Source organism: Hemitrygon akajei, chromosome 3 (assembly GCF_048418815.1).
Source record: "Hemitrygon akajei chromosome 3, sHemAka1.3, whole genome shotgun sequence".
In the NCBI taxonomy this organism is placed as follows: Eukaryota; Metazoa; Chordata; class Chondrichthyes; order Myliobatiformes; family Dasyatidae; genus Hemitrygon; species Hemitrygon akajei.
In genome coordinates this window covers 155,876,416-155,892,189 of record NC_133126.1, presented here as the reverse complement: position 1 = coordinate 155,892,189, position 15,774 = coordinate 155,876,416, and the positions used below count along the sequence as shown (strand labels likewise).

The following is a 15,774-nucleotide window of genomic DNA, read 5'->3' as shown; positions in this document are numbered from 1 at the left end:
CCAAAACTAGTAATAAGCTCCTAAACCTTGGCCTCAATGCCTCCTTGTGCAATTGGATCTTTGATTACCTCACTTGCAGACCCCAACTCAGATTGGTATCAACATCTCTTCCACGATCTCCATCAGCACAGGTGCAACACAAGGCTGTGTGCATAGCTCCCTAAACTACTTGCTTTACACTATGTGGCTAAGCACAGCTCCAATGCCATTTTCAAGGTTGCTGACGACACCACTATCATTAGTCAAATCAAACGTGATGAATCAGCATATAGGAGGGAGACTGAAAAATCTGAGTGGTGCCATAGCACCAACCTCTTAATGTCAGCAAGACCAAGGAGCTAATTATTGACTTCAGGAGAAGGAAACCAGAGGTCCATGAGCCAGTCATCATCAGAAGATCAGAGGTGGAGAGGGTCAGCAACTTTAAACATTTTGCTGTTATTATTTTGGAAGACCTGTCCTGGGTCAGGCAAGAGCAACTACGCAGAAAGCTGCCATGATGGTGGTGGTTCAGGAACCTCAGGACACTCACCACCAGGTTCAAGGACAGTTACGACCCTTCAGCCATCAGGCACTTAAACAAAATGAGATAACTTCACTCAACTTCATTTGTCCCATCATTGAAATATTCCCACAACCAAAAGACTCACTTTCAAGTACCGTAGATTCCGGATTTTAAGCCGCTACTTTTTTCCCACGCTTTGAACAGCTTTGAACTTTGCGGCCTATAATCCGAAGCGGCTAATGCATTATTTTTTTTCATGCCGCCAAAAACATTTTGCCTCATAACAGTAGACCAATAAAATTGATGAGTAGTTCACAGAGGTCCAATGAAATTGTACGATAAATCAAGCGCACTTTCACAATTAAATTATTGTAAATCAGTCATTTGTACTCACCCTCATCAACATGGAAAACACTCGAAGCATTGTGCTGCCTACTTAGTTTAAACTATATTTGTTTTCTGTACTACATCGCGGGATGCTATGACGTCACACCCGGTTTCGCGGTGTCTTGTGGGAAAATGCCGGTTTGCGATAAACGGAAAGGAGGGGGGGAGCGCATTACGCGAGCGGCTTTGGATCTGAGCGAACGCTGCTTTTAAATGCCGTTTGCGATAAACGGAAAGGAGGGGGGGAGCGCATTACGCGAGCGGCTTTGGATCTGAGCGAACGCTGCTTTTAAATGCCGTTTGCGATAAACGGAAAGGAGGGGGGAGTGCATTACGCGAGCGGCTTTGGATCTGAGCGAACGCTGCTTTTAAGTTAAAGGTGATCAATAACTTTTCCTGGTAGGCTGCAATATATATATTTTTTTACCAGTCGTTAGGAGATATTGGAATGTTGTTCAGTAAAGAAGTATACGCAACGTATATTTAAAAGTAGCCGCGTACGGGCACGGTTCGAAAAAAAGCATTTGCAATATGTATTTGTTTTTGTTACCATATGGATTTAATTAAAAGTTAAAAAAATCCTCACGTGTAATATCTTTCTGTGTAAATATCTCATATTACAACGTGGGACACCTGCGGCCGAAAATCCGGTGCGGCCTAAAATCCGATGCGGCCTTTACAATTAAAAAATTGATTTTATTTCTAGAATTAGAGCCAGCGGCTTTTAATCAGGTGCGCTCTGTAGTCCGGAATCTACGGTACTCTTCATTTCATGTTCTCGATATTTATTCCTTATTATTTCTTTCTTTTTGTATTTGCAGTTTGTTGTCTTCTGCACATTGATTGAACATTTACTATGATGCAGTCTTTCATTGATTCTGTTATGGTTATTATTCCATAGGTTGCTGATAGATCTCAAGAGAGTGAGCTTGTTGAATGCCTGAGAGATGGCTGTTTAGAGCATTTTGTCTTTGAGCCTACTAGGAGATCAGCTATACTGAATTGGTTGTTATGTAAAAAACTGGAGGGTGATTAGGGAGCTTAAGGTAAAGGAACCTTTAGGAACCAGTGATCACAATATGACTGAGTTCAACTTGAAATTTGATAGGGAGAAAGTAAAGTCTGATGTAGCAGTATTTCAGTGGAGTAAGGGAAATTACAGTGGTATGAGAGAGGAGTTGGCCAAAGTAAATTGGAAGAAGCTGCTGGAAGGGATGTTAGCAGAGCAGCAATGGTGTGCATTTCTGAGAAAAATGAAGAAGGTGCAGGACATCTGTATTCCAAAAATGAAGAAATACTCAAAGGGCAAATAGTACAACTGTGGCTGACAAGGGAAGTCAAAGCAAATGTAAAAACAAAAGACAGGGCATACAAAAAAGCAAAAATAACTGGGAAGACAGAGGATTAGGAAGTATTTAAAAACCTACAGAGAGCAACTAAAAGTATCATTAGAAGGAAAAAGGTGAAATATGAAAGCAAGCTAGCAAATAATATCAAAGTGGATAGTAAAAGCTTTTTCAAGTATATAAAAAAAATAAGAGATGTGAGTAGATACAGGACCACTAGAAAATGAGGCAGGAGAAATAATAACGGGGAACAAGGAGATGGCTGATGAACTGAATGAGCATTTTGGATCAGTCTTCACAATGGAAGACACTAGCAGTGTTCCAGATGTTGTAGTGTGTGAAGGAAGAGAGGTGGCTACAGTTACCATTACAAGGGAGAAGGTACTCAAAAAGTCACCCGGACCAGGTGAACTGCACGCTAGGGTTCTAAAAGAGGTAGCATTAGAGATTGTGGCAGCATTAGAAGTGATCTTTCAAAAATCCTTGCACTTTTGCATGGTGCCATAGGACTGGAAAATTGCAAATGTCACTCCACTCTTTCAGAAAGGAGGAAGGCAGCAGAAAGAAAATTATAGACCTGTTAACCCGACCTCCACGTTTGGAAAGATATTAGAGTCAATTGTTAAGGACAAGGTGAAGTACTTGGTGACACAAGATAGGACAAAGTCAGCATGGTTTCCTTAAGGGAAAATCCTGCCTGACAAACCTATTGGAATTCTTTGAGTAGATCACAAGTAGGATAGATAAAGGGGATGCAGTGAATATTGTATATTTGGACTTTCAGAAGGCCTTTGACAAGGTGCCACACTTGGGGCTCCTTATCAAGTTAAAAACCTGTGGTATGATAGGGAAGATATCAACATAGTTAGAGAATTGGCTGATTGGAAGAAGGCAATGAGTGGGAATAAAAGGATCCTTGTCTGGTTGGCTGCCAGTGACTCATGGTGTTCCGCAGGGGTCTGTTTTGGGACCACTTCTTTTTGTGCTGTATATAAATGATTTAGATGATGAAATAGATGGCTTTGTTGCCAAGTTTGCAGATGATATGAAGATTGGTGGAGGGGCAGGTAGTGTTAAGGAAATGGGTAAGATGCATAAGGATTTAGACAGATTAGGAGAACGGGCAAGAAAGTGGCAAATGAAATATAATGTTGAAAAATGCACAGTCACGCACTTTGGTAACAGAAATAAATGTACAGACTATTTTCTAAATGGGGAGAAAATCCAAAAATCTGAGATGCAAAGGGACTTGGGAGTCCTTGTGCAGAACACCTAAAGGTCAACATGAAGGTTGAGTTGGTGGTGAGGAAGGCAATTGCAATGTTAGCATTTAGTTCAAGAGGTCTAGAATACAAGAGCAGAGATGTGGTGCTGAGGCTTTATAAGGCACTGGTGAGGCCTCACCTTGAGTATTGTGAATAGTTTTGGGCTCCTCACCTTAGAAGAATTGTGCTGGCATTGGAGAGGGTCCAGAGGAGGTTCACAAGGATGATTCCAGGAATGAAAGGGTTATCAAATAGGAATATTTGATGACTCTGGGTCTGTACTCGCTGGAATTTAGAAGGATTGGGGAGGGGGAGCTCTCATTGAAACCTTTTGAATTTTGAAAGGCTTAGACAGAGTAGATGTGGAAAGGATGTTTCCCATGGTGGGAGAGTTTCAGACAAGAGGGCACAGCTTCAGGATAGAGGGACGCTCTTTTAAAACAGAGATGTGGAGAAATTTCTTTAACCAGAGGGTGGTAAATTTGTGGAATTTGTTGCCACGTGTAGCTGTGGAGACCAGATCGCTGGATGTATTTAAGGCAGAGGTGGATAGGTTCTTGATTGGAGATGGCATCAAAAATTACGGGAAGAAGGCTGGGAATTGGGGTTGAGGAGAAGAAGAAAAAAAAAGGATCAGCCATAATTGAATGGCGGAGCAGATTTGATGGGCCAAGTGGCCTAATTCTACTCCTATATTTTATTGTCTTATAGATTTATTGAGCGTGCCCACAGGAAAATGAATCTCTGGGTTGTATATGACGATATATATGTACTTTGATAATAAATTTGCTTTGAACTTCCCTTATCAATTTAATACCTTGACATTGGAAGGATCAAACAAGCCTTCTGGAATTCTCAGTCTTTCAGCTCCAAAATCACAGTTGTAACCATTTGGAAATTCATAATGAACACTGGGCATTTGTGCAGCCACTCTGTGGAGAAAAAAAGGAAAAAGTTCAATTTTTAAAATCTAAGGAGTAACAATGATGCCCGTCAAAAATTAACATGAATATCTGCTACTTACTGTTCATCGTACGATGAATCAGACACCTGTAGCACCGAAGCTTGGAAATCCTGAATCACTTCCTGAAAATTTATATTATCAGTAATGCACTAACAACTTTATATAAAAATAAAATTCCCTATCACTCATTACCAGCATCATGATATTTACAATTAACTTTTTTCTACATAATTTAGCTTCAAAAGTAGATAAATACAATAGCTTTACTATTCTCTCTGAACTGAGTAATCTATGATGTAAATCCTTTGTAATTCATAGAACCAGCAGCTAAAATTGAGATAGCCTAATTTGGACAACTCCCTCTTTCACACCTGCCATTGATCATGGATATATTTGTCCTTTTAATTTATTTCCCCAGCCGGAAAACCAGCTATCCTGACTTAATTCTCAAAATCAATAATCTTAGACATCAATATCAGCATGAAAGTATTTATCCATTAATATTGCAATAAAAATTTACCAGACATTGGAAGTCAGACTTTAAGTGGGGCGCTCAAAGCAATGAGAAAAAAAACAAACTGTAAATGCCAGTAATTAAATCCTGTAAACAGTCAGCAGAATAGATTTGCTAACTATTTTCTCTTTCTGCTTAGAATATTTACTCAAATGACCCACCATATCAAACCCAAGAACAGTGAAGATGGATACAAACTTACAATAAATAACTGCAAAAAGAAAACATATGAGATCCCAACCTCCTCCCTGGAAACCAGGCTTTTTAGCAAATGCAAAGTGTTTACACAACAAGCACATTTTTAATTGTTCTTAAGATCAGAGCTATAGTTAACCTTCAAATCCGCACAAAAACTAAGCTACAGATTTAGTTTTTACACAGACCTGTACACTTTTGAAATTGTACAAATTGTGAAATAACAATAAATTAACATTGCAACAAAGTCAATATAAATTTATGCAACTTACAGTACTTTTAAATACTGCTCCAATAGCACCAAAATCTTTGAGCCTCTGTGCTCCCTCTGCAAGTGGATCCTTGACTTCCTCACTGGGGGACCACAGTCTGTGCAGGTCAGAATGAGTATCTCCTCGATGGCAATCCACAAAAGCACACCTCAAGGATGTGTGCTTAACCCACTGCTCTACTCTCTCTACACCCAGGACTCTGTGGCTAGGCACAGCTCAAACACCATCTATAAATTTGCCAGCAACACTACTGTTGTTGGCAAAATCTCAGATGGTGATGAGAAGGCGGATAGGAATGTGATCAATCTGCTGGTTGAGTGGTATCACAACAACCTTGCAGTCAATGTCTGTAAGACCAAGGAATTGAATGTGGCCTACAAGGGGAAGTTAAGGGAACACACAGCAGTCCTCATTGAGGGATCAGTAGTGGAAAGAGTGAGCAGTTTCAAGTTCTTGGATGTCAATATCTCTGAAGATCCATCTTGGGCCCAACATATTGATTAAATTACAAAGGCGGCACAGCAGCAGCTATATTTTATTAAGAGTTTCAGGAGATTTGGTTTGTCACCAAAGACATTTGCAAATTTCTACAGATGTGGAGAGCATTCTAACTGGTTGTATCACTAGGAAATCTGCAGATGCTGGATATTCAAGCAACATACACAAAATGCTGTGGGAACGCAGCAGGCCAGGCAGCCTCTATAGGGAGAAGCGCTGTCGATGTTTCAGGCGAGACCCTTCGTCAGGACTAACAGAAAGGAGAGATAGTAAGAGATTTGAAAGTAGGAGGAGGAGGGGAAAATTTGAAATGATAGGAGAAGACCGGAGGGGGTGGGGTGAAACTGAGAGCCAGACAGGTGATTGGCAAAAAGGGATACAGAGATAGAGAAGGGAAAGGATCATGGGACAGGAGGCCTACGGAGAAAGAAAGGGGGAGGGGAGCACCAGAGGGAGATGGAGAACAGGCAGTGATGGGCAGAGAGAGGGAGAAAAACTAAATATATCAGGGATGGGGTAAGAAGGGGACGAGCATTAACAGAAGTTAGAGAAGTCAATGTTCATGCCATCAGGTTGGAGGCTACCCAGCCGGTATTTAAGGTGTTGTTCCTCCAACCTGAGTGTGGCTTCATCTTGACAGTAGAGGAGGCCATGGATAGACATATCAGAATGGGAATGGGATGTGGAATTAATATGTGTGGCCACTGGGAGATCCTGCTTTCTCTGGCGGACAGAGCACAGGTGTTCAGCGAAACGGTCTCCCAGTCTGCGTCAGGTCTCACCAATATATAAAAGGCCACACCGGGAGCACCGGACACAGTATACCACACCAGCCGACTCACAGGTGAAGTGTCGCCTCACCTGGAAGGACTGTCTGGGGCCCTGAATGGTGGTGAGGGAGGAAGTGTAAGGGCAGGTGTAGCACTTGTTCCACTTGCAAGGATAAGTGCCAGGAGGGAGATCGGTGGGAAGGGATGGGGGGGGGGGGAGATGAATGGACAAGGGAGTTGCGTAGGGAGCCCCCCGCTCTGGTCTTCTGCCTGCTCCGGATCTCTTTATTGCTAATTGCCGACGGGACATCAACCGTCTCGACTTCACCACACCATGTTCCAATTCCAACCTCACTCCTTCTGAACGCTCTGCTCTCTGCTCCCTCCGCACCAATCCCAACCTTACTATAAAACCCGCTGATAAGGGGGGGAGCTGTTGTAGTCTGGCGTACTGACCTCTACCTGGCTGAGGCACAGCGACAACTCTCTGATACCCCCTCTTACTTACCTCTTGATCATGACCCCACTAAGGAGCACCAGGCCACTGTCTCCTATACCATCACCAACCTTATCAGCTCGGGGGATCTCCCATCCACTGCCACCAACATCATAGTTCCCACACCCCACACTTCCCATTTCTACCTCCTACCCAAGATCCACAAACCTGCCTGTCCAGGTAGACCCATTGTCTCAGCTTGCTCCTGCCCCACCGAACTCATTTCTGCATACCTTAACACTGTCTTATCCCCCCCTTGGTTCAATCTCTTCCCACCTATGTTCGTGACACTTCTCACGCTTTGAATTTTTTCAATGATTTTAAGTTCCCTGGCCCCCACCGCCTTATTTTCACCATGGATGTCCAGTCCCTATATACCTCCATCCCCCACCTGGACGGTCTCAAAGCTCTTTTGCTTCTTTTTGGATTCCAGACCTAACCAATTCCCCTCTACCACCACTCTCCTCCGTCTAGCGGAATTAGTTCTTATTCTCAATAATTTCTCCTTTGGCTCCTCCCACTTCCACCAAACCAAAGGTGTAGCCATGGGCACCCGCATGGGTCCCAGTTATGCCTGCCTCTTTGTTGGCTTTGTGGAACAGTCCATGTTCCAAGCCTATACTGGTATCCATCCCCCTCTTTTCCTTCGCTACATCAAAGACTGCATTGGTGCTGTCTCCTGCACGCATGCTAAGCTTGTTGACTTCATTAACTTTGCCTCCAACTTTCACCCTGCCCTCAAATTTACCTGGTCTATTTCTAACACCTCCCTCCCCTTTTTTGATCTTTCTGTCTCCATCTCTGGAAACGGCCTATCTACTGATATCTACTATAAGCCTACAGACTCTCACAGCTACCTGGACTATTCCTCTTCCTACCCTGTCTCTTGCAAAAATGCTATCCCCTTCTCAAAATTCCTCTGTCTCTGCCGCATCTGCTCTCAGGATGAGGCTTTTCATTCCAGGCTGAAGGAGATGTCTTCCTTTTTTAAACAAAGGGGCTTCCCTTCTTCCACCATCAACTCTGCTCTCAAATTCATCTCTCCCATTTCCCGCACATCTGCCCTCACCCCATCTGCCCACCACCTCACTCGGGATAGGGTTCCTCTTGTCCTCACCTACCACCCCACCAGCCTCCGGATCCAACGTATAATTCTCCGTAACTTCCGCCACCTCCAACGGGATCCCACTACCAAGCACATCTTTCCCTCCCCCCCCTCTGCTTTCCGCAGGGATCGCTCTCTACGCAACTCCCTTGTCCATTCATCACCCCCATTCCTTCCCACCCATCCCCCTCCTGGCACTATCCTTGCAAGCGGAACAAGTGCTACACCTGCCCTTACACTTCCTTCCTCACCACCATTCAGGGCCCCAGACAGTCCTTCCAGGTGAGGCAACACTTCACCTGTGAGTCGGTTGGTGTGATATACTGCGTCCGGTGCTCCCGGTGTGACCTTTTATATATTGATGACACCCGACGCTGACTGGGAGACCGTTTCGCTGAACACCTACGCTCTGTCAGAAAGAGAAAGCAGGATCTCCCAGTAGCCACACATTTTCATTCCTCTTCCCATTCTGATATGTCTATCCATGGCCTCCTCTACTGTCAAGATGAAGCCACACTCAGGTTGGAGGAACAACACCTTTTCTACCAGCTGGGTAGCCTCCAACCTGATGGCATGAACATTGACTTCTCTAACTTCCATTAATGCCCGTCCCCTTCTTACCCCATCCCTGATATATTTAGTTTTTTCTCTCTCTCTGCCCATCACCCTGCCTGTTCTCCATCTCCCTCTGGTGCTCCCCTCCCCCTTTCTTTCTCCGTAGGCCTCCCGCCCCATGATCCTTTCCCTTCTCTAGCTCTGTATCCTTTTTGCCAATCACCTTTCTGGCTCTCAGCTTCACCCCACCCCCTCCGGTCTTATATCATTTTGCATTTTCCCCTCCCCCTCCTACTTTCAAATCTCTTACTATCTTTCTTTTCAGTTAGTCCTGACGAAGGGTCTCGGCCCAAAATGTCGACAGTGCTTCTCCCTATAGATGCTGCCTGGCCTGCTGCATTCCACCAGCATTTTGTGTGTGTTGCTTGTATCACTATCTGGTTTGGACGTGCTACCATCAAGGAGGTACAAGAGCCTGAAGACACAAACTCAATGTTTCAGGAACAGCCTCTTCTGCTCTGCCAGATTTATGTATGGACAATGAATCCATGAACACTACCTCATTTTCTTTTTCCATTCTCAGTTTGAACCACCTAACGTTTTTTTTATCTGTACTACTTATTGTAATTTAGTTTTTAATTATGTATCACTGTCATAAAACAACAAATTTCACGCCATGTTCCAGTGATATTAAACCTGGTTCTAAATACTATATAGTCTAAATCACCATGACCAGAAATATAATTTTTGAACTCAGATTTCAGAAATTGTTTACTTCCTCTAAATATACATAAACTAACTAGTAAACTTGTTGTTAGTTTCATCTATCTCATTGAGCTGGGCTAACATTTCTTACGTTACACATGTAGTTGTGCCATGACCGTGTAACCTGAGGTAGCTTCTCTTTCTTCTTCCAATTAGGAGGAGCACCTTCACGCACTGACTCCTATGAGAACAGCAATGGGAGTAAATTGTTACACATTTTTGCTTTTCAGCTCTGCTTTAACTCTAGGAGTAGCATATAAATAAAGAAAATCTTAGAAGTTATTACAACAATTCTGTATCCATTGCATCAATAATAATGCATCAGATTTTGTTGAACCAGATATGCAGAGTAGCTCTTCAGAAGGTTTAATAGGATCTGTGCATAACTGAAAATTAACCAGGACAGCAGCACATAGCTTGCTATTGTAAACAGTTAAAAAATTTCACTTGTGAGAACAATTTAATACCTGTAGTTGATTTAACTTAGAGATGAATTGAAACAATCAGCCAGGGTTCTCAATACTTAATTTAATGATTGTAATGGTGTTACACATCGGAATACAGTGTGGTGCGTGGCCAAGTGGTTAAGGCGTTGGACTAGAGATCTGAAGGTCGTGAGTTCGAGCCCTAGTTGAGGCAGTATGTTGTGTCCTTGAAAAAGGCACTTAACCACACACTGCTCCAGTCCACCCAGCTGAAAATAGGTACCAGCAAAATGCTGGGGGTTAACCTCGCGATAGACTGGCGTCCTATCCCAGTGGGGTGGGGAAGGGGGAGTCTCATACTCTCAGTCGCTTCACGCCATGGAAACTGGCATAAGCACCTGCCTGATGAGCCTATAAGGCTCAGGACAGACTTTAACACACATTCAAGACCAGGAACTACTTTACTTATCATACAGTTACAGTGTCCAGTTGAATATTTAGCATTTAGCACAAGATTTTCAGAAATACCACCAAAAGGTATACCATATATCCACAAAGTATTTATTTGTTACTTATATTTTAGACTGAGTTTACAAACATTTATGTTCCAATGACAATATTAACAATATGGAGGACTGTTTTTACAAACACACGTACATATACTTTAGCTTTCACCTCACCTTTGAAGCAATCATATATGGTGGGATTATTTCCACATTCAGTTCCTGAAACAGTTCTCTGCACTGCATGGAAATGAAGTCTCCTGCGAGTGGTGACTTAACAATGCCTAAAATTATTGAGGGACAAAAAAGGTTTCCAGCATACACATGGAAGTCAGCATTGATTCAATGGCATTTAAAGTTTAACATTAAAAATTCATACATAGAGATTTGGAAAAAAAATCCTACTTATTTCAAGTTTTTTTTTAAAATGCCAAAATGAGGTGGACAGAGAGAGACAGGAACAAGGAGGTCAGGTAACATCAAGACAGGGAGCACTGAGTGGTGATGTTAAAGAGAGGGTGGGGTCAGAAGCAAGCATTCATGGGATCTAATTTTTTTTAACATATTAACATCTGTATCCCTTGAAAGATTTCTTAAAAAGAATTAACAATGATTACATTACATATTTCAGCATACTTACTTTGCTGAAGTACATATCCATCGTGTACAGGAATAGCTGTGGTATGTGTGGCTCCACTGTCTAAAACTAAACCCGTAGAACGGCCATTTGCAAATCTAATTCAGTGAGTAAAGGAAAATAAAGACAAACATGAAACTAAATTGTGAAGTGAAGCCAATGAAATTTTAAAACAGCATTCTCATTCATAATCTGTCATATTTCTTCAGAGTACTAACTGTGTGTTCCAATGCTGCTTAGCAACATTATCCTACGACATGATAATGACCCTCATACTTAAAATTCTACATGATCGATATGGGGCGCTTTTAAAAAAAATTTGCACATCTATTTTCTGAAACTGCAGCGCTCTACAAATTGTGTTTCAGAGACATTTAATGCTTAAATTGCTTCACGATTTTTGACGCAAAGACAGTTGATGAATCAGAGGAAATATAAAACTGAGCCTGTGGTCTTTTAAGATAATTAACTTGTATGTTTAATTATTGAAAAGCTACTAAACATATTTATATAATGGTAATTAACTTCCTGTTTATGTCCCAACATGTTTTCCTTCCAAGTGGGAATGTGCAACTCGATTTTTCAAAATTGCTAGTTTCATTCATAATTGAAAAAAATAGTTCAGTGAAGGATACGCTGTGAGCACTGCTGTTTTACACAGGAAAAAAGCTGGGATATTATAATGTTCAAACATCAGCTCAGTAAGCCGTTCCCTCTTTGCCCGTGTATTCCACTGTAAAAAAAACAGAAAAAGTTAAACAATTTATTAAGACACAACAATCACATAACGGCATGAAGAAAGCAATTTTACAATTGATTATTTTGTTCCCAAATTATATTTATACATTTCCAGAATGAAAATAACGTCCATTAACACAGAACCGAGTGTACAAGCTTAATATGTGAAATTGAGTTATCACACCTATTAAGTAAATTAAGTTAGGAGGAAATTAGTGACATGATAAAGCTTTAAGTGTCTTCCCTCACTGGCCTCTCAACTCACAAAAGATCTTTTTTATATAAACTAAAGAGTTTATCTCATGCAACCATTTTGCTTAACTATAATACTTAATATTTCCACCTGCCTTCCCCTTCACAGCTCTTGACGGTACTTTTTTCTGATTCATTCATGCGGTCTCCCTTCACAACACGGCATGCACAAAAGTCAGGAGTTCAACCTTAGTCAAAGCTGCATAAGCTAAATGTCAAGATGTGCTCAAGGCCAAGAGACCAAGTAACACATCAATATTATACATATCTTTTCGAATCCCTAAATGCAGATACTGTCTTATTTTTCTATGGTAACATAGCAGACTCTGGAAATGTTCCATGAACAAATTAACTGCCACCCCACTTCTCAACTTTGAAAGCAATGTGATATGTTGAGATAGTAATGTGCTATTTTTATCTAGTGGTTTTTATTTTCTGTTCCAACTATTTGTTACACTTGGATACAAAACATAGAAATCCAACATTCTAAACTGGTTACTTACTGGTGCCTCAGACATCAAAACAGGATGGAGACCAGCTTCAGATTTTATGTGATTCTTATACGTGTGGTCCAGAATCGCCTGAAAACTATCCCAGTCTTCAACTACAATTATAAGATTTAAAGCCTTTACATCAGAACAATTTCAATTGAAATACTTCAATTTATCTTAACTCAATCTTGGTTATAGATGTAACTAAATGAAACCATTATTTAGGAATAGACATATAGCATGACAATCCATTTCAGGCATTTGACTATCATGGGTTGTACATTTACAATGCCACACAACCACAAGAAGATCATGGTTTACCAAGAAATCTCGTGTGTACCACAATTTCACTGGTATATACCCAGCAAGAACATTTCTATAAAATAGCATTCCTTTTAACCAAGGCTGATTAACCCACCCCTCCACAACCCCAATACTTTATCATTTCCTGTCAGGCACCTTATGCAGAGACACTCCTGTGCCTAGCACCACCTTATGGCCATACATTCAATGTACAAGCTATTTATTGTGCTTTATCTTATTGTGTTTTTTGTGCTACATTGGATCTGAAGAAACAATTATTTTGTTCTTCTTTATATTTATGTACTGGGAATGACATTAAGCAATCTTAAATCTTTTTTAATGTTTTGTTTTTAAATCACAAGAGATATGCCATACCATCGTTGAAGTAATGTGTTTCTTACTTGTATATTAAAACTCAACATTAACTTGTGCATTGGACCCAAATGTTCTCCTATGCAGATGACGTTTGTGGAAAAACCACAAGTGATGACGTTATAAAACTGGCTGAATGCTTCCAAGATAGTATTCAGTACATTCTGCTTTTATTTGCCAAAACTAGGAGGGAATTAAATATCAAATTAAATGGACAATGCATACTCAGTTGTTGTGGCATTACCTCTGACCAGACACTAACCAATCAAATTCACCTGAACAATGTAAGCAGCAAAAAGCCAAGATACACAATAAACATTACAGCTTGCTTGTGGAAAGCAAGATGTTACAACTCTTAAAACTTCAATCCTGGCTCTCTCATAATCAATAGCCAAGCAGTGCACAAACTTCGTGTCATTTTCAGTTCAAAAGTGCTTACGACAATATAAACTCTCCACCCAACTTTCAGTTTCAAGCTATATTGCTCCCCCTCAGATTGGAAGCACGACTGCAACAAACTACTCAAAGTACATGCCTTTTCAGTTGACCTGCTGTACACCCAGCATCAAAAGAACACTTGTAGTCAAGGCAAATGTGGCAGAAAACAGCAGAGGAAGTCCAATGATAGGGGAACAGGCATTAGTCACAAACCAGTTCCTGGCCACAAACCTTACTATTCTCCTAGTTGAATATGAATTAAATGCTATTCATGGACCCTTCAAAAATTTTCTGCTCTGACCAAATCTTCTGTCCATTCACATAGCACTCTGGAGATCTCCAAGGTAATCCATATTGTTTGGACTTATACCAAAACATGGCATAGTTTGAGGATAAATGCCACTGATCAAATTTAGTGGTCAGATTACCATAAGTTACACTGATTACAAGAATGCTATTGCTTGGCTTACAACAAAATTAAATGCTGAATAAACATTTCAATTGGTCTATGATGGAAGCAGATAAAATGGGCATTTAATATCTGAGAAAAGATCTTTTTATCAATACATCAAGGTTGTCAGCTTAGATTTTTGCAATGTTTCTGGAGTGGGTCTAGAAAATGGGACCTTTGACTCAGCAGCAATATTGCCTGCCAATTGAGTTTAGAATTATAAATTTTGTGATAAGAACATGGATTATAGAATAGATAGAGCAAATTGTTTTAAATGAGATGAAGAGTGTAGCTCCACGATTAATAGTGTTGATTTGGTTCCTTAATCTAAAAAGCAAAATAACTACAAGACACTACTGGTAATGTCTTGGGGAAGGAATGGGAAATTGGTAATGGAAGTAGTGAAAAAATGACATTGGCAGCTGGAGCAACAATGCAGTGCTTTTCATTTTGTATTTAGGAGGACAAGGATTTGAACGTAGATGTCAGGAAAAGAAAAATTAACTTCCAAGTGTACATATGGAAAACAAACATCAGCTCCTCTGAAATATAAATATAGCAACAGATTGTTTTGATGGATAGAGAATAAATAGAAGACTCCTTTTAAACCCAGAGAGCACCAAGAATCCTAAACACAATGCTTAAGTGGGTGGTGAAGGCAAAAGTATCATGGTGAGCATAATATAGAGTTATGAACCAAGTGCTCATAAACATAATTAGTAGACATAAACTTGACCAGCAGCTTTGATGTGTTAAGCCAAAGAGCCTGTTTCAATTTGTGAATCTCTATGAAAATGTTAACTGAAGGGAAAAAGCAGTGGTCAAAGAAAGGAACAAAAAGATTCGAACAAGGAAGTTAATGAGTGATGCAGGGAGAGGTAGATCTTGGAGGATCTGTCCTGAGCCCAATACATTGATGCAATCATGAAGGTGGCACACCAGCGCCTCTACTTCATTAGGAGTTTGAGGAGATTTAGTATGTCACCAACAACTCCGACAGGTGTGCAGTGGAGAACATTCTAACTGGCTGCATCATAGTCTGATATGGAGGTTCCAATGGAGAAAATCACAAAAGCCTTACAGAGGATTGTAAAGCCAGCCAGATCCATCATGGGCACAATCCTCCCCACAACTGAGGAAATTTTCAGATGTGGTGTCTCAAGAAGGCTGCATCCATCATTAAGCACCTTCACCATGTGGAATATACTCTCTTCTTGTTATGATCATAAAGGAGTTATAGTGAAGACACACACTTTTAGGAACAGCTTTTTCCCCTCCATCAGATTTTTGGATGGTCTATAACCAATGAACATCGCCTTATTATTCCACTTATTTTTCATTTTCTTGTAATTTAGCTTTTCGTGTTTGCCAACTACTGCTGCCTCGAAACAACAAATTTTACATCATATGCTGGTGAAAATAAATCTGATTCTGAAAGGTCAACCAGCCTAGATCTACCTTTGAAATAACCTAGAACAAAATGAGAATTTTATTTTTAGAATTGTTAGATTTATGACGATGAAATGC

At 40.8% G+C, this 15,774-nt stretch overlaps 1 protein-coding gene across 1 annotated transcript in view; it reads right to left on the bottom strand.

Moving 5' to 3' along the window:
* actl6a (actin-like 6A) overlaps positions 1–15,774 on the bottom strand; it is a 31,820-nt gene that overhangs the window by 9,173 nt on the left and 6,873 nt on the right. The window contains exons 4-10 of the mRNA XM_073041130.1: positions 12,696–12,796; positions 11,838–11,935; positions 11,206–11,300; positions 10,743–10,849; positions 9,729–9,818; positions 4,528–4,589; positions 4,321–4,435 (exon numbers count right to left, since the gene is read on the bottom strand). Coding sequence (XP_072897231.1) covers positions 4,321–4,435; positions 4,528–4,589; positions 9,729–9,818; positions 10,743–10,849; positions 11,206–11,300; positions 11,838–11,935; positions 12,696–12,796 — 668 coding nt within the window. The remainder of the gene's footprint in view (positions 1–4,320; positions 4,436–4,527; positions 4,590–9,728; positions 9,819–10,742; positions 10,850–11,205; positions 11,301–11,837; positions 11,936–12,695; positions 12,797–15,774) is intronic.